The following is a 25,172-nucleotide window of genomic DNA, read 5'->3' on the forward strand; positions in this document are numbered from 1 at the left end:
TGGTGCTTTGCAGTAAATATTTGTAAAAGGAATGTGCCACATCACATTAAAGGGCTCACTGAGTGCCAGCCAAGATAAAACCATACAGATACCAACAATAATTACTACAACAGAACATAATCAGAATACATTTTAAAACCTCACCCCTAGGGGCAATATCTTCAAAGTTCTGAGGAAATTTTTGAAACCTCGAATTCTGTATCTAGCCACAGTATCACTGATGTTTGAGGATGAATACATACATTTTTAGATATACAAAGACTCCACAAATTTATCATACACAGATTCTCTCTGAAAAAGAAAGAAACAAACAAACAAAAACAACCAACAACAATAGTACCTTTCTGACAGAGAAAATAAATACAAGAGAATAAAGTGGTCTGAAGCTTTGATGAGCAAAGAAATTTGTGAAACATATTGTTAATTCTAAATGTGTAGGTTATAAAACAAGAATGTTCATAACAAAGCAGAATTAAAATTCCAAGAGATAGCAACATAAGCATAATAGGAAGGGTAGAGGGTAGAGAGAGGAAGAGAGGAGAGAAAAGAAATTAGGACAGAGCTACAGTTCTTATTCTACTTGGGGAAAATTTATAGATACAAATTTACAACTGGCATTCATTCATTCAACAAATATTCACTCAGCACCTACTATATGGTATGCCCCATAATAAGCTCTAGAGATATATTAGTGAATGAAGCAGAGGAAAATCACTACCCTCTTGTGGGGAGATTCAATAAATACAATAAATGGATAATTTATATTGTGTGTAAAAAGGTGATAAGTGCTAATAAAAAAAAAAAAAAAAAGAGCAGGGAAGGCAGGATCAGGAGTGCTGGTGACCATGTTGGGGGGAGGGACTGCAATGTTAAACAGGGTGACCAGAGGAAAAGCCATGAATCATAGTTATAAAAATGTAAGTTGAACAGTTACATCTGTTGGGCAGGTGTATAAATGTCTTATATATGCATTCAACTGCAAATAAGAGAAAACTAGAAAAGTGTTGCTTAAGCAAGTAAAAGGTTTGTTTATTTAATGCAATATGAAGTCTCTGAATGGAATATTGGCCCAATAATATCAATCAGAAGAAAGGTCCTCCCATCTTCCACCTCCACTTCCTTAACATGACTTTCAACCTTATTATGGTGAGATGGCTTCTCTATTACCAGAAGTTTTATCTAAAGGTCAGGCAATAAGACAGGAGTAAAGGTCCAAAAAGACAATCCAGTTGGACCTGCCTTTTTTGAAACATTTCCCAGTGACTTCCATTTTTGTTTCATTGCCCAAAACTAAGTTACATGACTTCCTCCAAGCTAGGAGTCTATGATAAGAAGCAAAAATAAGATTCTAAAGCTAAGAAGGATGAGTAGGCACTGAGTAGTTCCTAGGCTACCATGAGAAGAATAAAAATATAACATCCAAACCAGCGAAAGTAAACAATCGTATAAAAGACAAGAAATAGAAAGAAGAATCAAAGGAAATAGAAAATAGCAAAACAAAATGGGAAAAGTAAGTCCAAACTTACCAGTAATCATAATAAATGAGATAAACATACTGCAAGACATAGACTCTCAGACTAAATGTTTCCCAGCTATTTATAAGAGATACACATAAAACATAATAACAAAGGGAGATTGAAAACAAAGTGATAGAAAAATTCAGGCAAATATTCTTGATATTCTTAATGTCAAACATGAGAAAACTCTAGTAGAAAAGTAGTAACGAAAATGAAGACTCTTGCATATCAATAAAGTCACCAAGAGACATTGTTACGAACCTTTATGCACATAACAACATGATTTTGAAAGTACATGTTGTAAATGAAAAAAACATCAAGGAGAAATTAACATATATATAAGTTATAGGAGAGAAATTTTAACATACATCTCTCAGAAAGGAAGAAAATAACTGGGTAAGAAAAATAATTGTGGCTATAGAATATTTGAATAAAACAATATATGAGCTTGGTCTAGTACACATTTTCTCAGGTTGAGTTCCCCAGAAGCAGACCCCGAGACAGGAATTTGGGGAAATGTGATGTATTGAAGGAACTATATTCAGGAAACAAACCCCTACTAGAGAGAGGAAAGCAAAACAGGGAACAGGAAAGTGCCAAGCTAGATCTCAGTTAAGGCTGTTCTTGGTCTGATCTGGAGGGAGAAGCAGCTTTGGAACGTACATTATATTGTACAATTGTCCCACTGCCAGACAAAGAGTCAAAAAAAAAGGGCAGAGAAACTAAAGAGAAGTGACCACTAAATGCAATGCATGATTCTGGATGCACCCTGAAGCAGGAAAAAAGCATAGCAATAAAGGACATTATTAGAATAATTTGCAATTTTTTAAAGGATTGTGGGTTAGATACAATTGTATCAAAGTGAAACTTTCTAATTTTTGATAATTTTACTGTAGTAACGGAAGAAAAAATATCCTTGTTCTTAGGAAAAACTGGCATGTTTAGGGGTAAAGGGACTTGATGTCTGCAACTTACTTTCAAATGGTTCAGGAAAATAACGAATGTATACAGAGATAAAGAAAAATCACAAATGAAAAAAGAAAATGGGACAAAATAACCTGGGTAAAAAAAAAAAGAGCATTTATTAGACTATCCTTGCAACTCTCCTAGTAATTTTGAAATTATGTAACAATCAAATTACATAAGAAACAGGAAGAAAGAAAGAAATTGGGTTTATTCCAGTAAAGCAAAGATGGTCTATCACTGAGAATTCATCATCTTAATAGACTAAAGGAGAAAAATCCCATGATCACCTAAATAGAAACAGAAAAAAATCATTGGACAAAATTCAACACCCATTCATTATCAAGCTAGACATTAGTGAGCTTCCTTAAAAATTGATAATAGGTATCTACCACAAAATCAATTTAATATTATTTCTTTAATGTTTCAAATCTATTTTAATTATGCAGTAATGTTACAGTTGAATGGGCAGCAACATGCTTTTCTTCAGCACAGATTACAAACTATTCAGTAACAATTCAGTTACCAGCTGTGATGATTCCTCCCCTTCCCCTACGCACCTTCCACCCCCCCCATACACTTTGGGGTGACTGCCAACAGGGACAGGTTCCATTCCCTTCCACATAGCACAGCAAAGGGCTCCATGCATTGCATTTGCTTTTCTTTTCATTCCTTTTATGATGCTTTTTAAAAAGTTAATTAAAGTCAATTGAATAGGGACACATTTATTGATTTTTTTGGCTTATAATTTTTTATATTTTGTTTAAAAAACTCTGAGCCCTGGCCAGGTGACTTAGTTGGTTGGAGCGTCATCTTGTATACCATAAGACTGCAAGTTTGACCCCTGGTTGGGGCATGTACAGGAGGCAACCAATCAATGTTTCGCTCTCACATTAATATTTCTCTCTCTCATACATTTAAAAAAATATATTTCTCTCTCACTCACTCTGTCTCTCTCTCCCTTCTTCTTTTTCTAAAATCAATAAACATATCCTCAGGTAAGAATTTTTAAAAAGAAAAAAAAAAGAAACACTGAGATAATAAAAATATTATCCTATATTACCTCTGAAAATTTTTTGGATTTTCACTTGTGTTTTATCCACCATGAATTAATTTTTGTGTATGGTGTAGCAACTATTAGAAACCAATAATGTTTTAAAATACCACTTATAATGGCAATAAGAAAACATCCAATATCTAGTAATAAGTCTAATGAAATATATTCAAGAACTCTAACAGAAAACCTGTAACACCTTGTTAGGAGAAATAAAAGAAATCAAAATCAATGAGGAGATCCCTGTTCATGGATTAAGAAATAAAATATTATTAAGATATCAACTCTCCTCCAATTGGCCTATAGATTCAAAGCAAGCCAATAAAAAGTCCCAATAAATTATTTTGTGGAAACTAACAAGCTAATTCTAAACTTTATAGGAAAATAACAAAAGTTGTAGGACTTATAATACCAGATATCAAGACTTATCATAAAACTACAATAATTCAGACAGAGCAATTCTGACAAAAAGATAGACAAATCGAATCGTGGAACAGAAAAGAGTCCAGAAACAGACCAGCATATATGTAAAAATCTAATTTAAGAAACATATCACTGTAATTAAGTGGGGAAAAGATGGTCTTTTCCATAAATGGAAAAAATAAAACATGACTTTTACTTCACACCATACATAAAAATTCATTTGAAATGGAACATAGACCTAAATAGGAATGGTAATAAAATTTCTAGAAGAAAACATAGGAGAATATCCACATGACTTAGAGGGCAGGCAAAAATTTCTTACACCAGGTCAAAAGGTACAGACCACCCTGACTGGTGTGGCCCAGTTGGTTGGGTGTCATCCCATGAAGCAAAAGGTCTCTGGTTCAATTCCCAGTCAGAGCACCTCCCTGGGTTGTGGGTTCGGTCCCAGTTAGGGCGCATATGAGAGGAAACCGATCAATGTTTTTCTCTCACATCGATGATTCTCTCCTTCTCCCTTCCTTCCCTTCTCTCTAAAAATAAATATTTTTTTTTAAGGCACAGACCCAAAAAGGTTGATAAAATGAACTTCAAGAAAATTAAGAACTTCTGTTAATCAAAAGACACCATTAAAATAGTAAAAAAGTTTAGCCACAGACTCAAAGAAAATATCTACAATATGTAAGTTTGATACAGATCTCATATCCAGAATACATAAAGAACTCCTTCAAATTAATAGAACAAAACAGACAACCCAATTAAAAATGAGAGTTAGACACTTCACAGAAGAGGATACCACATGGCCAAGAAACACGAAAAGATGCTCAACATCATTGGCTACCACAGAAACACAAATTAGAACCATGATAAGATAGCACTGTTTACCCATCAGTTTGGCTAAAATTAAAAACACTGGTGTTGTGTGTGACTTCTGGTCAAGATGGAGGCATAGGTAGACACCCTTCACCTCCTTAGGCAACCACAGAAAGAATTACAACCAGATCTCAAAAACAAATCACAACCAAAACCATCAGAAAATCAAGTTATATGGAAGTCCAACAACAAGGATTTGAAGAAGCCACATTAATCCAAATGGGTAGGAGGGGTAGAGTCACAAAGACAGGCAGAGAGGTGGTGTGGCTCAAACAAGTAGTGGCAGTGGAATAGATGGTCCCACATTCATGTATGACAGATAAAAATTGGGAGGGATATCCTGGGAGCCGCAATTCAGCCCCAGGCCAGATCTCACAGCCCAGGGTTCCAGCACCAGAAAGATAAACTCCCATTACATCTGGCTGTAAAAACCAGTGGGGCTTGGGGTAGTGGAAGAAACTCCCGGATTTTAACCAATTAAAGGGCCTGCGTGGTCTTAGAACATACACAAACCCCAGGGCAGCAACTGGAAGGGCACCAGTCACACAGGAAGTGGGTGAAGTAACTGAAAACGGGGCAACTGCCAGACAAATTGCCAGAAGCTAAGCAGCACCACTGTCCCCTCTCCCAGCCCTCCACCACAAACAGAGGCACAAAGTGGTGAAGTGGGTGGCCCCATCCTGGCAATTACCTAAGGCTCCGCCCCACACAATTTACAGATGCCTTTTCTACACAGGCCATGCTACTAAGACAGGGAGTAAAAGCAGCTCTTCCCAATACACAGAAACAAACACAGGGAGGCTGCCAAATTGAGGAGAAAAAGAAATATGGCCAAATGAAAAAAACAGAACAAAACCCCAGAACAAGAACTAAACAACACTGAGATGACCAACCTATCAGATGCAGAGTTCAAAACACTGGTAATCAGGATGCTCAGAGAAATGATTGAGTATGGTCACAAAATAAAGAAAGAGGTGAAGATTACATAAAGTGAGAAATGAAGTTACACAAAGTGAAATAAAGAAAAATATACAGGGAACCAACAGTGAAGGGAAGGTAGCTGGGATTCAGATCAACAATTTGGAACAAAAGGAAGAAATAAACATCCAACCAGAATGGAAAGAAGAAACAAAAATGCAAAAAAAATGAGGAGAGGCTTAGGAACCTCTGGGACAACTTTAAATATGCCAACATTCAAATCATAGGGGTGGCAGAAGGAGAAGAGCAAGAAATTAAAAATTTATGTGAAAAAATAATGAAAGAAAACTTCCCTAATTTGGTGAAGGAAACAGAGACATATAAGTCCAGGAAACAAGTCCCAAACAAGTTGGACCCAAAGAGGATCACACTACAATACATCATAGTTAAAATGCCAAAGGTTAAAGATAAAGAGAGAATCTTAAAAGCAGCAAGAGAAAAGCAGAGAGTTACCTACAAAGGAGTTCCCATAAGACTACCAGCTGATTTCTCAAAAGAAACTCTGCAGGCAAGAAGGGGCTGGCAAGAGGTATTCAAAGTGATGAAAAGAAAAGACCTACAACCTAGATTACTCTATCCAGCAAAGCTAATATTTAGAATTAAAGGGCAGATAAACTGCTTCCTAGACAAGGCAAAGCTGAATGAGTTCATCATCACCAAGTCATTATTACATGAAATGTTAAAGAGATTTATGTAAGAAAAAGAAAAGCAAAACCTTGAATATTAAAATGTCAACAAATTCACAATTATCAACTACTGAATCTAAAAAACAAAAACAAACTAAACAAACAACCAGAACAGGAACAGAATCATAGACATGGAGACCACATGGAGGGTTATCAGGGGGCAGGGGGAAGGCGGAGAATGGGGGAAATGGTACAGGTATTAAAATGTATAAGTTGTAGGTACAAAATAGACAGGGGGAAGTTAAGAATAATATAGGGAAGGGAGAAGCCAAAGAACTTACATGCATAACCCATGGACATGAACTAAGGGGGGTGGGATTGCTGGACGGAAGGGGGTACCAGGCAGAGGGGGGCAAAGGGGAAAAATTTGGACAACTGTAATAGCATAATCAATAAAATATACTTAAAAAAAAAAATCCTGACAATACCAAGTGCTGGAGAGAACACAGGACAACTAGAGGTCTCGTACATCACTGGTGGGACTATAAACCAGTACAGCCACTCTAGAAAATTGTTTGTCACTGCAAGACATACATATACTTTATTCCCACAACCACTCCTGGAATTCATGCCCCAAACAAATGAGTGCTTATGTCCACCAAAGATACCTGCAGGAATGTTCAAAGCAGCATTATGCATAATAGTGAAAAATTAGATCCATCAATAACAGAATTAAAAAATAAACTGTGGTACATTAATACAAGGAAATACTACATAGCATACAAAAGAGTGAGACACTGCCACCTAGAACATTACGGATAAATCTCACTAACATAATATTGAGAGAGAAAAAAAAAGACAAACAAAAGAGCACATGCTGTCTGCTGCCATTTATATGAAATTAAAAATTAGACAAAATCAATCTATGCTGACAGAGATCAGAGTAGTAGTACCAGGGAGCTTACTGAGGTGTTGAAAACCTCATCTATCTTAATTTGGGTGGTGGTTACATAGATGTGTATATATATGCAAATATTTCAACAAACTGTACACTTGAAGTATACTGAATGTAAATTATACCTTAATAAAAAAAAATACATCACTGACTATAAAAAAGTTATGACCAGTTTTGTAATATTAAAACAAAGTGGGACTTAGGAAGTGGGAGGTAGAGAAGGGCCATGGAGCACCTTGCCCCCACCTTCTGCCCCATTCAGTTTAGTGCAATGCCAGGTCCAGCTGTTGTTTTCTGGACAATAAAGACCATTTTCTTGTATGAATGTACCAAGGGCCTCCCTCACATCACTTCTCACTTTCACAGTATCTGGACTATCTACATCAGCCAGAGACTGTGTGAGTACCCAGCCCCACCCAACAGACAACAAACTACAGCTATGGATCATGGTAAGAGGCAAATATACAGCAGGACCTCCCAGAGCACTCGGCTGGGGGCATGTACCACAGATGCAAAGTGGGCCAAGTTAGGAAGGATGCCGTCAATGGATGCTTGTAACAGCCACAGTGCCTGCCAAAGTGGCACGATAGGTTCAAAGATAAGCCTGGCAGCAGGAAAGATCAGGATTCCAACTCTTAACTGTCTTAGTGCCCCTGGCACAAAAAACTGAAAAATAGATATTGTTTGGCTCCTTTCTCTCCCTGCTCAAGGCCAGGACCAACCATAAAGGAAAGGCTGAATCCAAGACTCTGCTCACCTATTACTGATCCAACCACCCTAGAGCACAGACTGCTGTTGCTGGGCAGGACAATGGCTCTGAGCCAGCTGCGGAGTCCATGCCGTCTAGAGGATCCCAGGAGAAGCTTAAGCCAGGAGGAGGCTGGAACTCTGTTTGGCAAGCTCAGCTTGGAGCAAGGGTTCACAATAAACTAGAGCCTCTTACCATTTGAAGGATGGATGTGCAGAGGTGCAGGCAGCGAGAAAGCAGCCGCAGGGCCTTGTGGTTCTCCTTGGCTAGAGCCCGCTGCAGGTCCGGCAGCCTGTAGCTCTGATCTGGCTCCTGGGGGAGCCAGGACACAGAGTGCAGCTCCTGCAGAAGCCTGGAATCCAGGGCCAAGCTGGTCAGAGCTGGCATCTCAGCTCTCTTTCCTTGGACGCATTTGACCTCTTCCTAGCCCAGCTCGCCTCAGAATGAGCAAAGGTTTAGAAAAATTATAATATTTCCAGTGACTGACAGTGACAGCTTCCTCTTGAGAGTTCTTTGGAAGAATTCAAGCCCAGAAATTGCTGGCTGGGAAATTCTTTGGGAGAGGCCTAGGGTATGTGCAAATGGTTATACTAAGTGACCTTTCTGCCAGGAGAGAGGGTCAAATAGATCCCAAGCTCTGACTCAAAAGGAGAAACTATAAGGCTTCCTCCTTGGGATAGAGGGAGCTGAGGACTCTATCTCAATAGAATCAAAGGCGATGAACCTGCAACTTCCCTATAGGCTGACTATTCCTGAAGAAACCCACTTCTGTTATGTACTCCTCACCCCCACACACCTGCCCTGAAAACACCACATCTCTAAACATCTTTGAAAAAGAATAAAGGTCATCAGTAAGCCGAGGAAAATCACAATGGGTGTCATTTATTCAGTACCCATTGAGAGGCACTGAACATGGTACTTTATATTCACAATCTCATTGAATTCTCACTGCAGCTGAGAAATCTGTATGTTTAGTTTTCAAATCAGGAAGCTGAGACTCAAAGAGCAAAGTCCCTGTGGGGAGGGGCAGGATATAAGGGAGCTACATGGTGATAGAAAAAAAATTTTCAAAAGAGTAAAGCTCCTTGCGGGATTCAGAATTTAAATTCAGATCAGTCCAGCCTCCAAGCCCTTATGCATTTAATTACAACATGATTACGCTAGAGTGGAGGAGGCCTAGAGCAGAGGTTACAAAACTGGTAGCCCAGGGGCCAAATTCAGACTGAAAAGGTTTTCATGTGTACCACTAAGAGTTGGCCAGCACAGTGATTTAATAAAGCTTCAAGCTAACCAGGTAAAATTAAGTTTTACAACAAAATCTGGATTTCCAGGAAATCCTAAAAAATAAGGTGGCTGACATGTTGGACCTATATTCCCAATGGCAACAGTCAATTGGACCTGGTATGACCGTTGCCTTCAGATGCGATCTCCAGATCACAGTCCCCACATTTTGTGCTGCCTTGCGCCTAACGCACTGCATTCCTCCCGTAGCTCTTACTTGGGCCCCGTAGGCATTTGACATTGCAACTTTTGTCACAGAAGGTAATTGGTGTGGCTGAGGAGTGCAGAGAAAGCAAGAGAATATTGAAAATAGGAACAACTAAGCTTTTCCAAAGAAAGAATCCAAGTAATACCGTGGAAAGAACAGGCAGTTTAGATTCAAACACCTGAGTTAGATCCCCAGAATGATAATGATTGTGTGATCTGGGCAACCTGATAGTTGATACATGGTGATAGTTCAGAGAAAAAAACCTGGTTACTAAACAATATGTAAAGTCTGATCATAAATTACATATGTGATAGTAGAAAAGACTAGAAGGATATGCAACAAAATGGTCATGGTGGTTATTTACAGGTGAAGGAATTAAAACTCTTTTTCCTTTGTGCTTCTTTGTATTTTCCAAATTTCCTACAAAGAACATGTTATTACTTTTTATAAAAATGAAATTTAAAAATCTACCAAAGTTGTATTTTGAAGACCTCACCTGCTGACATGGAGCAGCGCAGCTCCAAAGTGGGGCACAGCAAAGAGCAGATGCTTCCCCAGGAAAGTCCGGCACCGACACAGTCCCTGAAACTTCACACTCTTCTTCCAGCTGCAGATCAGAGGGCAGTGATGACTTGCTGCTTGCTTTCTGCAACACTTCCCCCCAAATCCCACACCCGCCAGCACCTACCGAGCCAAGGCCTTGCGTAAGAGGCAATACTTGAAGAATGGGATGAACTGCAGCTGTTGCCAGAGGACAGAGTGGTGATGCCAGGTACCCAGTGTTATTGTCTCCGTGTCCTCCATGGGATGTATGTGCAGGATCCCAAAGGGAGAGAAGATGTAGTGCTCAGGATTCACCTTATCTGGTGGCACTACCACCAGGCTGTAGGGCCTTTAAGAAAGAGCTCTGATCAGTGGGAGTTCTGGGAAATTGTGCAGACTCCAGGAAGGGACAAAAGAAGGGAGGGGAGATTTAAAAAAAGAGGCAGAGAAGAAGGCAGTAGAAAGTGGAAAGGGGGAAAAAAGAACAGAATGATCTTCAACATAGAAAGATGGAAAAACTATCATTAAGAAGAAATAAAGTCAAGGATAGATGGGAAGAAAGAAGAAGACCCCTACCCATTTCCAAAAAGTTCCCATCTCCAGACCTAGATACCTTACATCCCATCAAATCTAAGACTGCCATCAGTTGTAAGATGCAGCATTTCTTAATGAAACACTAAAATAAAAAATGAGACCAATATGATACTCCATCAATTTGTAAGGTGCATCACAATTTCAGAGATGTTGAAATGTGAAAAAAAAAAAAAAAAGTGTGCATCCTGGAAATGATAAAGTACACATTGAAATAACATCAGAGATAATCATGGAATGCCATTAAGAGTAATTGAGAGTGGGGAAAAGCAGAGGGCAACTAGAAGACTAGACACAGGCCAAAAAGAGGGAAACTGCCACCTAGTGAATAAGGTGTCTCCAGAGCCATCTTAAAATCCTACTAAATTCTCTTACTTCAGAGAAATGCACCTACATTCCACGTTAAATATAATTTATATGTAGCTATATAATAGCTGTATCTTATTAAAGTAAACTACTAGCATAATGCTATGTTTGGGCACATTTAATTAAGCACTTATTAATTTTTATTTTGCAGTTTTCTTTTCATAACTTGGAGCCAGTAATATTTTTAAGCACTAAATATATTTTTATACCTTTTGAAAGCTGTATATTCTACCCTGGTCCTATGCCCATAATGCCTACAAGAAAAAATGGTCCTCCTCTATCTCCTATCTCTCTCAACTTTCTAGGATACATTATTAAGCAAATGATTTAAGAGTGTTCAGATATATTATAGAATGAACTAAGTCAAGTCATATAAAAACTTTATTTCTGACAAAGTAACTAGATCTTTCAAGTACTGTTATTCCTAAATTACAGATTTAAAAAAAAACCAACAACAAAAAGCAATGCTGAAACAAAGAGAAAACTTTGCCCAAGGCAGTTAAGGAAAGAATACAGGATTTAAAACCAAATCTACTGACTCAAGCCTCCTCTCTTAACTATGAGTCATTTACTTCCCACAGGATAGCTACCTACCCTAATTGAGCCCTGGCTTTCCCAAGGGAACACTTCTGTCCCTATGACTTTCTTAATGGAGGCTGATCTTTCTGCACAGGACCAGGAGTTAGGGAGTACTTCCTTCACCCCCAGTGGCCACTGCTCCTTTGTGGGGCTATTCACTCATTCTACAAATGTTTATTAAGCCAAGACTATGTCAGGCATTCAGCATATAGCAATGAACAAGAAAAATCCAGTCCCTGACTTCATGGAGTTTCATTAAACCATTTATCAAGTTCCCCTTCTGTCCAGATACTGTGATCGAAGATGAGGACATAAAAATTACTACATAATCCTTGCCCTCAAAGAATTCAGATTAATTGGAGTATTCAGTGATGCTAGAGAGTAAATGGGGCAAGTCGCGATCTTCCTGAGTCCCAGACGCATATACTCAACCGCTTCCAAAACATCTCAAACTCTATGTCTTGCATTTACCTGAAACAGCAAGTTCTAGACTGAACTAATCATTCACCCTCTCCAAAGATGTTCCTACATTGGATAATTCGTTCATTCATTCAACAAATGTTACTGACTTTGTACTCTATGCTAAATTGTCCTAAACCTTGAGGATACATTACTAAACATTACAAACAAAAACCTGCTCTGATAGAGCTCTCATTCCACTGGAGGTGGTGATGAATGTAATGGGGAGGGGGGCAGGAAAAGGGATATTGGCAGTGCCATGGGAGGAGGGAGTGCAATTTTGAACGGGGGTGTAAGGGCGGCGAGATGGTAGTGAAGCAAACACTCTAAGGAAGTGAAGGAATGAATTCTTCTGTAAGTATGAATCAAAATCTAGGACAAAAAAATAATAAGTTCAAACACATTGAAAAAACCCTGCTACATGGCAAAAAAAGAAACAAAATGAAACAGGTTTCTACATTTGCTGATGGTGCACTAGAAATCTGGACAAACACTCCCACTTGAGAACTAGAAAAACTGGGCAAAATATTTGGATAGAATGTGAAAATCATCTGTATGAACCTGTCATAGAACCCACATATTAAATCCCCTGGGCTTTGGGTTGGGAACCTAGTTACAACATATTTTAAACCAAAAAACACCTCCCTCCTTGCGGTGGATCCTAAACAACTTCTGCTGCTCCTGCTCTTTCTGAGCCTGTCACCAGCTCAGCTCCTCCCCTCAGTCTTCCATGAGTGTAGTGTAGACCAGACACACAATTGCCTCTTGGAATCGACAGGGACCCATTCGGGGAAAAGCAACACCAAATGTGAAGCTCACGTCACTGGGTTCCTTCCCTGGCAGATAGATGCTGACCCTGTAATTATTCACTGCCCTTTCCGTTCTCTTCCTCATGGTTTCTTGTCTCACTCTGTGCCTAATTATCTTTGTGCTATTTCTCTGACTATTACTGAACTGACAGTTTAAGCCCCAAGATTATAATTCTCTTTATGTAAGCTGTCCACCATGGTCACCTCTTCCCACATCGCTCTGCTATCCTTGCTGCCAGACAGGTGTAGCAGCCACAAGGTAGTTCATCACATTCCACCAAATGTGGTAGTTTAATTATTTGTGGTGCCACTATTACTAGTATCCTATTTTCCATTAGCAAGGAGCTCAGTACTTTTCAAGGCTAAGAACATTATCAGACCAATATCAGAATCCCATATTTAGGGTTCGTGATACCAAGTACTGTATCATTGGTGTCCAGGCAGGAAAACTGAAACCACACTAGGCATTACAACGAAGTGAATTCAACAGAAAGAATGTGTTTTTAAAAAGTTATCAGAGGACTGAGAAAGCAAGAAAGGAGCACTAAGGTAGCATAGAGGTAAGAACTGCAGGAAATGGACGCCAGCCCCAGAACTAGAGGAACAAGGGGAAGAAGTTTGGGTTCTTAGAAGCTATGAGCTTGGAGAAGGGATTGTAGAGTCGGAACTTGAATTTCTAAGGTGATGCTTCCTGGCTGCTATCAGTACCTAAGGATTTGGGAGGAGGAGTCTTGCAGAGATGAGACCCCGAATTCTGACTGGAAGGTGCCACCTGGCTGGCATTGGTATCTGTCAGGATCCTGAAGAGGCTGCTTCAGAAAATGCCTGCTGCTGCCAGGGTGAGGAACAATTTCTGGGGCAATGCTGACAGGAAGAGCAAGCAAAGGAAGGAGAAAGTCCTTTCTCCTTCTCTCCTGTTGTCTAGTCTCCTTCTAGCACCTCCTATTAATCAAACCTACAGGAGTCCAGCTGCAAAATGGGAAAGTTCACAGTCTCAGCCAAAGTATCACAAAGCAGAGAGAGAGGAGTAAAATTAGAACCAAGAAACAGCAACTTCATAACTGGCACAATCTCTCAGTGAATGTTTGCTAAATGGATGGATGATACAGATCAATAGTGCTACCCAAGTCCAGGAGAAAGGGATCAGTGTGTACAGGAAATAAGGCTCTCTGGGAGCATGTATCAGATATTGCTTAAAAGCATGAACTTTGGTTTGTTTGTTTTTTTAATGATTAAACAATAGACATTTATTTCTCACAGTTCTAGAGAATGGGAAGTCCAAGGTCAAAGTATCAGCAGATTCAATTTCTTACAAGAACTCTATCCCTGGTGTGCACATGGCTATCTTCTCGCTTTCTGCTCCACTACCCTCCACATGATCACAACTTCCCTGGTAGGGACTGCAGATTGGTTGCCACATAAAAAGCATGAACTTTTGAACTGAGACAGTCCTAGGTTTAAGTCCTGTTTCCACCACTTACGTGGCTTTGGACAAGTCATTTAACCCCTCTATGCATCAGTCTACTCCTCCCATATATGGAAATAATAATAGCACCTACTTGGTGGGTGAGAATTAAATAACACATCTCATGTGTTTATTAGTACAATGCCTGGTATACAGAAAAGCTCGATTAATGGTAATTATTATTAGTACTTCTGGGAAGAGGTGAGACTTGAACAGGGTTTTTGCAAATATGTAAATTTGGCCCTGGTTGGTGTGGCTCAGTGGACTGAGTGCCAGCCTGCTAACCAAAGGGTTGCTGGTTCGATTCCCAGTCAGGGCACATGCCTGGGTTACGGGCCAGGTCCCCAGTTGGGGGTGTGCGAGAGGCAACCACACATCGATGTTTTTCTCCCTCTCTTTCTCCCTCCTTTCCCCTTTTTCTAAAAATAAATAAATAAAAATCTTTTTTTAAAAAGAAGAAAATATGTAAGATTTGGATCTAATGGAAGGAAGTGAATGAATGCCTCTTAAGTCATGTGGGAGGGGAGACTTGTTTTTATAGCCCCAGAGATAAAACTAGAACTGGAAGGTAATTGTTAAAAGAGAATAGATTTGCCTTGGTCAGGTAGCTCACTTGGTTAGAGCGTCATCCTGATGCACCAAGGTTGTGGGTTCAATCCCCAATAGGGCCCTAGGGCACATGAGAAATCAACCAATGAATGCATAAGTAAGTAGAACAACAAGTCGATGTTTCTCCCTCCCTCCCCACCTTCTTCCCTCTCTAAAATCAATCAATAAAAAAAGTTTTTTAAAAAAGAGAACAGATTTTGGTTAAGTCTAAGTAACAGGATGCTTTGGGAAACAAAACTTCCCTGACACCGTACAGATTTAAGCAAACAACTGATTTGTGCATTGGAGTTGGAAGAAGTTGCATTAAATTCCTTTCTGAAGTACTGACCAAATGCTTCCATCATTCTAGGACAGAATAAAGAAGACAGAGCAAAAAGTAGAAGAGGATGAGTAAGACAAAGGCTGTGAGGCTGTGGTGAAGGGAAGAGGGAGGGAAACTGGGAGACAGGAGAAATGAGAGGGCAGAGAAGAAAGCACAGGAGAGGAGCAAGATTGGAGAGAAGGAGGAGGGAGAGAGAGCATGGGAGGAAATCAGGGAGTGGAAGGAGAAGAGGTCTAAATTTCTGCTCTTACCTAAAGTACCGGCTAGGAGCCACATTGAGGTAGAGGAAGTGGATCTTCTTCAGGTGTCTCTCTGTCTTCAGAATGGTCATCACCTGGCTACTCAGGAGGGAAGTCTGAGGTAAGAAGCCAGGGCTACTCTTTTGGAAGGTCTTCTTTCTGGGAACTTCAGAGTCAAGCTGAGACCTATAGGAGAAAAAATCAGGAGAGATGAGGCAGAGCAAAGAGGTCAGGTTGCCACTGTTGGCCACGGAGAGGAGGAGCTAGATCAGGGGCCTGAGAGGACCTGCTTTGGCACTGTCAGAGCCTTTCTGCCACCTACACAGTAAAAGTGTTCACATACTGAGCAAATAGAGCTCATGACACAGCATAGGCAGGCAACTAGATTCACACAGACATATACATGGACAACTCCTTCCTTTCTGAATAGTGATTCATCATTCTGGAATGATTGTAATTACTACCAAGTAATATTATGTAATACTGAGTAAAAGTAATGGAAATACTTTTATTTTCCCAGCTCATCACTTGGCAAGCCCACAGTCCTGGATTTCTCTTCTCTGACAACCTTCCTAACCTTCTAGATCTCCCATCTTTCCTCCCATTACACTCCTCTTGTTCTTCCCCCATCATTACTCAGCCTCTAGCTTCACATCCTTTACTTTCAGGTCAGGATCCAATGAGTGCAACATTCAACCCCCCCAATCTTCTTACACTTCTACCACACCAGTCAACAAAATGAATATTAAAGTTAATGATCTAAGAAATCAAATGCTAATTACCTGGACTAATGATTTTGGTTGGAGTGATCTCAGAACACACACACACAAAACACTCTGAATAATTAGACTTAACCAGCCAAAGTACACCAGTGTCATTAATTGACCCAAACCTAAATCAACAGAAAAGCTGCCCCAGGGATAACAGTACAATCCTATTTTAAAGTTCATATCAATAATAGGGTTTATGACCTTGATGTTGGATCAGGACATCTTAATGGTTTAACTGCTATTAAAGGTCCATTTCCTTAACAATTAAAATCCTATGTGATCTAAGTAGGTTCAAAAGATCACACAGAACCAGGAACATTGGCTCCTCTCTAGGTTTCTGGTGTCCAGTTTCAACTATGGGCTCACTGTGCTCCAGTGTCTTAGGACAGGTCCTCAGTTATCTTTTACAGTGTCCTCAGTTGCTAGCCAGGCCTCCACCAACACCCCCATGCCCAACCCTGCCAAGCTCCCAGCCCCTCCTTCTCTGCCCAGAAAAAACTGAGGCTGTCAGTCATAAACTAATTTTCTCAAGTTCAGCTGCCTTCCCCCATATTTATCTGTACATACTCCCATCCTAATCTTGTCCCCAATTTGAAAGGAAGGAGTGTCCTTTCTCTATAAGGTTAATCCCTCCATTTGTGCTCTGCGTCCCTTGTTCCCTCATGAGGAATTTTCAGTCTATTCTCTTTACCATTAGCCTATATTTATTCATGTGCTCTGCATATATTTATTGAACACCCAGTTCTCAAGCACTGTCTTAAGGGCTATGAGCATCTCTGTCCTTTCTTTTAAGAGTCCTACACAGATACCCCTATTCTTTCAATCTGCTGTCCTATTGTAACTCTCTTCCTTTTAAGCCTAGCTTCATGAAGGAATAGTAAAACACGATTTGCACTTCATCATCTGTCTGCTCCTGTAAGCACTACAATCTGGCTTCCTCCTCAATAACTCCACTGAGATGGCTCTCACCAAACTCCTCCTTGTTGCTAAATCCAAAGAACATTTTTCAGATTTTTCTTACTTGCCTCAGCAGCATTTAACAATACTGCTCCCTCCTCCTTGAAACTCTCCCTTTGTTTCAGTTCACCTCCTAAGCTTGCAAGATATTTTAACTCTAACCTAAACCCAAACTTCTCTGATGTACTTTCCCCTAACTGTACACCAGAGAAGCAGCCAGAGGAAAGACACTGTTCTTGATTTTATAGCACTTAATACAAATTATAATTATATGTTACTTGATCAGCTTATTTAACATCTATCTCCTTAACTAAACTGTAAAACCCAAGGGAAGGGATTGAGTCTGTCTTGTTCACTTCTGCATCCTCAGTATCTAGCAGTTTCTGATATATAATTAAGGTATCCAATAACACTTATTGAATGAATGAATGCCTGGGAGACCAGTCCTAGGAAATTTCATGCAAATTAAGCCACATTAGCTAGGCCTTAGAGGTTTACCACCTGGTCCAAAGAGGAGGCTTCTTCCCAACATCTCAGCCCATTTTCACTTCAGTTAAGTTCCTCCAGGAAAGGAAACTTACACTCAGGGCACAGTGTAAAGGGAAGTTGGCGTGGGTTATTGAAGGCATAAATGGTTGGCACTGGCCACCTGCCATTCGGGCTTCCAGAAGCCTGCCTATCTGTCCACCATTAGGGCTCTAAGGCTGCAGAGAAAACTTGACCCAGACATTAACTTAGAGCAAAAACTGACCAAGTCAAGCTTGATTAAATGTAAAACTACCCTTCTTCCCAGAGAGTGAATGTGTTACAGACAGGCTGCACAGCATTTAGAAAATCAGCCCAGAGGATGGGGAGGAATTCCAAGACTAGAGTTAGAGAACCCTCCGAAGAGGAGGTCTCTGTTGGCATTTTGAAATCCTGAAGAAAACAATGAGAGCCAGATTTGGAGGCAGGGAATCATTACTAAAAGGGCCAGGACACCTACACTGGCAAGGCAGGAAGAAGACCCTGGGAGGATCAGAATGGAAGTCCCATCTGGCAGTGCTGGCAAATCTAAGCTGCCTTGGAGCTGGCTTAGCTGACACTGACGTGGGTTGGAAGGCCCTCAGACAAACACCTAAGAACATCCCGAGGGAAAGACCTGTACCCAGCATCCAGCACCCATCACTAGATCAGCCAAGAGGCGAGGCTCAGGGATTATGAATGAGTAAGAAAAAGAACTAAGGAGGCTTCCAGCACCATCTGAGAAATAATTTTGGAAACTCTGGAAACTCAAGATGTCTTCTGAAGCTTTGGCTTCCTCATAGCTGACTTTTGATTTTCATGAATTTCTGCATTTCCCTATGGGGATTAACACTAAAACAACTGGGTTTATTTTGCAGACAAAAAGGAAGAGGGGAGCAGCCTCACACCACCTTAGTTCGGGATTAGGCTAATCCCTAAAATCAACAGAGAGTTGGCTTTAGACATCCAAATGACCCGGGAAGCAGCCATAAACTGGCTCCTTTCTCTCCTCTACTCAAAGCCCCAGACTGCGACCCACACTTACTTAGTCTTTGTTCTTCCAATCGGCTTCTCCTCTGTGTAGTTAGTGCCACTGCTTTCATAGTGTACAGGGATGTCCGTTGCCAGTGCCAAGGGTAGGAGGCTAAGGCCATCTTGCCACCGGGCCTCTCTCAGAGCCACCTCAGCACCGACAATACCCAGGCTGTGCTGCAGCTCAGGCAGAGTCAATGGTCGCAGCCATGTGGCCAATTCCTCCTCTCCTTGCTGCCCACCCCTCCGGGCCTGCACGAAAGGGCATGCTGGGAGTGGGGGCCCATGATGGAACCTTTGCTTCAGAAGAGAGCAGTCAACATGGGAGGTACTCTCTAACAAAGAGGTGTCTGGGGGAAAGGCCTGGTCTATGGCATCTAGCAGGTCCAGCTGGAGCTGGGATTGGACCCAGGGCGCCCAGTGGTACAGCTGCTCCAGGAAGGGCAGCAACTCAAGGTGGCCAACTAACAGCGCACGATATGGAGGCAGCCCACGCAGTACTGCATGCAGGTAGTGCCAAGCTGCAGGGCTGGTATCCTGTAGCACAGCTGAGAACAGAGTCCGGAGTTCAGCTACCAGGAGCTCCAGTGCTTTCAGGAACTGTCTCTGTCTCCGGTGACAGTGCCGAGACTGAAGGGCATCAGATGATGCCTCTTCAGGAGATGAGCCTACCCTTGTCTCTGAGACCAAGAGGAGCTGGGCATTCAACTGCTGGCGAACTGACCTTGCCCACTGCTCAGGTTCCAACTGCCAGTTCCTGGCTCCTGGCTGCTGGGCCTTTCCTGCTTGGCCCAGCCCAGGAAAGGAGCAAGAGAAAGGGGTCTTAGGCTCTGGTCAACAGGGTCAACAGGGTTGGAGGAAAGAAGGCAGGGGCTTAGGACAGGGAAATGGAAGCTGCAGGGCAGAGTCAGACCAGCAGAGGGCCTCTCCTGGGACTCTCAACCCTGCTACAGCCTCCCCAAAGACTCTGGTAATAAGCCCACCCAGGTGGGGGGGGGGGGTCCCTGTGCTAGTTCCTTCCCACCACCCCCCTCCCCATGACACTGTCTCCCTCACCTGGCCTGATGGGTACAGGTGGCAAGGGAAGGGAAGTGAGACAGATCTGTCGATGAGGTTTCATCAAGGAGTGCCTGTTGTGGAAATGGATGAACTTAGAACTGGGTTCTAGGCACAGACTTACTCTACTCACAGCCACCCACACGAAGAAAGATGGGCAGACATGTGTGACCACTTGTAGATGCCAACTGATACACGCACAGAAAAAGCTCACTCAGAAAACCTCAGTAACAGTGAGCATCCGTCACTGGGAGTGGAGCCTGGCGATCTTCCAAAGAGAATGAATAGGTCAGACAGCAGAGTCCCAGTGCTGTCTGCCGGTGGGCTGAAGAGGCTGCTGAGGACAGAAAGCAGGCGTGGCCAGATAATACTTGGTCAGGAGGGGCGGGGCCAGGCTGGCAGGAGGAGGAGAAAGAAGAGGAAGGAGCGGGTAAGGAGGGATCCGTGGGAACGGGAGAGGAAGGGACCTTCCAGGGGGCAGCGGTGAGAGTGGTCCCACTGGGCGAAGGGAAGCAATCTGGGCTCTGACCCACCTGCAGCTCCAGCCCCTTCCAGCTGTTAGAACGGTTACTAGATCTCTCGCGTGAGGCTCAGCGCTGACTCCTGGAGCAGCGGAGCCAGAAAGGGGAGGGATCAGGGTCACAGTGGGATAACCCCAGAGGACAGAAGGGACCAGAGGGCAGGGCCAGGGTGAGTGTATTGGGAATACTGGGTCAGCCTGCCTGGAGCAGACAACACGGTTGATCAGAAGTAGCGATCCTGAGGGCATCGTGGGCAGATGTAATCCTTACGCATGTTTATCCATTCATGAGGGGCTAAGCTAGCGTCAGGCACCAACAAAATGTCATTGAGACACTGCCCCCAAATCCACCTATCCCATGTCATCCCCGCAAACCCTTAATAAGACAAATTTTTTGATCACAAAAAGCTCAAAATCGGGGGCGAGGGGTGGGATGAATGAAAACAAGAAGAGAAACTAAGCAGAGCCCCAGTCAGGCTCTGAAATCTAGATTTGCATATCCAACTGCTTATTTAATTTTTCCACTTGGATATCTGATGAGCATCTCAAACTTAAATGTCCAAAACCAGACTCCTAACTGCCCCCCCTCAAGGTACCTGCTTCTTTCACTGTCTTCCCCATCTCAGTAAGTGGCAAGTCCATTTTTCCGGTTGCCCAGATCAAAACCTTGGAATCACATTTGACTTCTCTCCCCCACTTCCCCACAACCCGTGTCTTACCTTCAGCAAATTCTGTGGTCTATAGCTTCAAAATATATCCAGAATCCAACTACTTCTCACCACTTTAGGCACTACAGCCTTGGTCTAAGCCACTATCACCTCTCACCCAGATTATTCCATAGCTTTCTAACTGGTCTCCTTTTCAAACTTTGGCAGATCCTGTCACTCCTCTGCACAAAACTCACGAATGCCTTATTATCTTATTCCTTCAGGTGAAAGCAAAAGTTCTATGACGGCCTACAAATTGCTATCTGACACACTCTTTCCCACTCGACTCCTGCTGTATCTGAATCACACTAAGCATTCTCCCACATCAGAGCCTATATTTCTAATTGTGTATCAGTTAGGAGACAGACAAGTTTTCTGCGGCTATGTAACAAATTATCACAAACTAATCATCTTAAAAACAACATCAATTTAGTATCTCACAGTTCTGTCTATTGAAATCCCACATAGCTTGACTGGGTTCTCTGCTCAGGGTATCATAATCCTGAAATCAAGGAGCTGGCTAGGTTGAGTTCTTGTATGGAGGCTTTGGGGAAAAATCCTCTTCCAAGCTCATTCCTATTGTTGATAGGATTCAGTTCCTTGTGGTTGTGATTCCTTCCTTGCCATCAGCCAGGGACCACTCTCAAGTCCTAGAGGCCACAGCCTTTCTTGCTATATGGTCCCTCCGTCTTTAAGCCAACAGTTCTTCAAATTCTTTTCATACTTTACATCTTTCTGAGGTTCTATTCTGTAACCAGCCAGAGAAAACTTCCCGCTCTTAAAAGGTACATGTGATTAGGTCAGGCTCACCAGATAATCTCTCTTTCTTACAGTAAGTATGCCATATAAAATAACCTAATTACAGAAGGAAAATCGATCATATTCACAATCCTAGAGATTATGAAGGGTATGTATACAGGGGGTGGGAAATCTTGGGGACCATCTTAAAATTCTTCCTACTACACACATACTGTATTAACAAAAAGACCAAAGAATACGGTAACTTAAACATGACTGAAGTTTATTTTTTTCTATCACATAACTGTCCAAGTATAATCACTCCAGGAGTAATATGTCAGCCTTTTAGTTGTTCTGCCTTCTCCATGGAAGTGGTCCTGGTCTTCAAGACCCAAGAGAGTTTACCAACATGTCTGCTAGGTACCATCCCAACTAGTGAGTTGGGGAAAAATATACCTTTAAGGGCACAATCAGGCAATGCACACATCACTCAATCACACACACACACACCTAGGTTCAAGGAAAGCTGCAAAACTAATCTGTATTTTCACTGGCCATGTGCCTCAGTGAAAGTCGGGGGTTTTATTAGTAAATAAAGAAGGGGATGATGGATACTGGGGACAACTAGAGGCTTAAACTACAGTGAACAATCTTTGTCCAGATGTACACAAGGCTTACTCCCTCAAGTTTCTGCTCAGAGACTGTGTTAATGAATTCTTCTCTGACCACCCAATGTAAGATAGCAACACTCTCCCTGCCTTCCTTATCCTTCTTACCCTGCATTATTTTTCTCCATAGCACTTACTACCATCTCATATAAATATTTATTTAATTGCTTACTGTCTGTTTCCCCTGACTAGAAACATAAGCTCCATGGTGGCAGATTCTGGTGGCTCTTTGCTCTTACCCCAGCCCCTGTGCTAGGTACCATGAGTAGGTGATCAGAGAATATTTGTGGAACAAATACTTAAATGTAAAGCAATCTTCCTTAGTGAGAAAGAAGATAGATTCAAGTCAGACTGCCTGGACTAAACACCTGACTTCACCACTAGTCATGGGGTATTTGGCCTTTTGCATTTTTTTTTTTTCTGTAAAATGAATATTAGTATCTACCTTGTAGAGTTGTGAAGATTAAATAAGTTAATGTATATAAAATACTCAGACTAGAGCCTGGTAGATAATAAGCACTCGATATAACTGATATGTATTAGCTATGTGTTTTTGTTGCTGTTGAATGGCACTCTACAAACTGCTGTTGACATAACAGTGAACACGCCATAATAGGGTTCAGTGATGGCATAAATAAGGGCATGGGTAACCCTTCCTGGAACGGACAAAGAAGGGTCACAGAGTCACAGTAGGCCTTAAAAGCTTAAGGACTTAAAACAAGTTTTCCAGACAGATAAGGACAGAAGGAATCTAATTGTTTCTTTTGTCAGGTCACTCTTCCATTCTGTGCAAAGACTATTTCAAACCTCGTGTACTCTCTCAATCTTCCATTTGCTTTCTGATAACTTCACCTATCAAAACTAGATGCTATATCAATCAGGGTTCTCTAGAGAAACAAAACCAACAGGATATAGGTATTTATACATAAAGAAACTTATTTTAAGGAATTTTCTCCCACAGTAGTTTGGGGCTGTCAAGTCCAAAATCTGCAGGGTAGGTCAGCATGCTAGAAACTCAGGTAGAGATTAATGCCTCAGTCTTGAGGCAGAATTTCTTCTCAGGAAAATGTATTTTGCTCGTAAGGCCTTCAACTGTTTGGATGAAGCTTACCCACATTATGAAGGGTAATTTCTTTTATTAAAGTCAACTAATTGTAGATGCTAACCACATCTATAAAATACCTTTCACAGCAGTACCTAGATTAGTATTTGATTAAATAACAGGGCTCTGTAACCTAGCCAAGTTGACACATAAAACTAACCATCACACATGCTATTCAGAAGGAACTCTCTCAATCTCACAAAACCAAATAAAAAACTACTTAGATCTGCTTTCATCCATTCTTCACTCCTTCTGCTCCCAATAAGAGGTGCTCCTTCTCTCTCTAAAGCCAAGCTCTAGGCCTTTGCTCTAGAATTATTCTCTCTTGCTTTCATTTACCCAACAACTGTTTATTGAGCATCAGCTGTGATGGACACTATTTTAGGTGGTTATATTAGCGTACACAATGATAACATTGACAAAAACTGATTTGTGGAGCTTACATTCTAGTGGACATAAATAATAAACAGAATGAGAAAAAGATACATGTGATAGTACTATGGCAAAAAAGTCCTTTTATTATATGAATAGTAGATGGAGCTGGGAGGAGACTGGAAAATGTTCATTGAACAAATATTTATCAAGCACGTATCATGTGCTGGGCACTGTGATAAGAATGCAATGATGAACAATACAGACATGACTCTGACCTCATGACCAACTGTTAGAACTGCTACATGCCAAAAACATGAGGAATTATGGGAGCTGGAGCCTGGAAAGAGTTGTTTGAGGAAAGACTACTTGAACTAAATACTCAAGAATGAGTAATTCAGTAGGTATAGTAGAGAAAGCATTGCAAGCCAGGGAACAGCAGATACGAAGGACTTGAGATGAAAGTGTATGACATGTTAAAGGAATTAAAAGGCCAGTGTGGTTAAGAGCAGATAGAGGGACTGAGGTGTGGTTCAGCTCAATTCAACAAACAGTATTGACGGTCCAGTGTTTGAGTCATTGGAAGGTACAAGCTGAGGTAGGTAAGAGTCGGATCATGCAGAGCCTTGTAAGTCATGTGTAGAATGTCAATTTTTATTCTAAGAATGGGTAACCATTGCAAAGTTTAAGCATCAGTTTGTGTTTTCTGGCCTATGAATGGAGAACAGATTGGAGGGGTGCAAAAGCAGATGTGGGGAAAAGCAGCCATTGCAATAATCCTGGTGGGAGATTGTGAAGATGGAGAGAAGCAGATAGAATCAAGGTATATTTAGAAATGTAAACTGATAGAATTTGGTAGTTGAGTGAAGGGATGAGTGAGGTTTCTAGCTTCTTCAACTAGATGAGTACTTTCCTCCAGGCATAGGAGGAAAGTTTATGAGGAAACATGTTAAGTTGGGGATGTTTTTGAGACATCCAAGTGGAGGGGTTAATCTCAGAGGAGAGATCTGGAAGTCATCAGTAACTAAATCTCGGAGTGGAGACGAAACAATCCTAGAAAAATAGATTGAGAAAGACTTAGAGAAACATTTAAAGGCTGGAGGTGGGTGAACCTGCAAAAGAGGCAGTAGTAAAAGTG

At 41.4% G+C, this 25,172-nt stretch overlaps 1 protein-coding gene across 1 annotated transcript in view; it reads right to left on the minus strand.

The window, feature by feature from the left end:
• The window catches only part of DNHD1 (dynein heavy chain domain 1), a 63,733-nt gene extending 42,644 nt beyond the window's left edge, over positions 1-21,089 (minus strand). Inside the window, exons 1-6 of the mRNA XM_090267282.1 lie at positions 21,044-21,089; positions 18,885-19,551; positions 15,621-15,794; positions 10,315-10,518; positions 10,123-10,233; positions 8,333-8,489 (exon numbers count right to left, since the gene is read on the minus strand). Of these exons, the coding sequence (XP_090123408.1) occupies positions 8,333-8,489; positions 10,123-10,233; positions 10,315-10,518; positions 15,621-15,794; positions 18,885-19,551; positions 21,044-21,089 (1,359 nt within the window). The remainder of the gene's footprint in view (positions 1-8,332; positions 8,490-10,122; positions 10,234-10,314; positions 10,519-15,620; positions 15,795-18,884; positions 19,552-21,043) is intronic.
• Between the last annotated feature and the right edge of the window lie 4,083 nt (positions 21,090-25,172).

This window comes from Furipterus horrens, unplaced genomic scaffold (genome assembly GCF_987537825.1).
Source record: "Furipterus horrens unplaced genomic scaffold, mFurHor1.1.pri manual_scaffold_2, whole genome shotgun sequence".
Lineage (NCBI taxonomy): Eukaryota > Metazoa > Chordata > Mammalia > Chiroptera > Furipteridae > Furipterus > Furipterus horrens.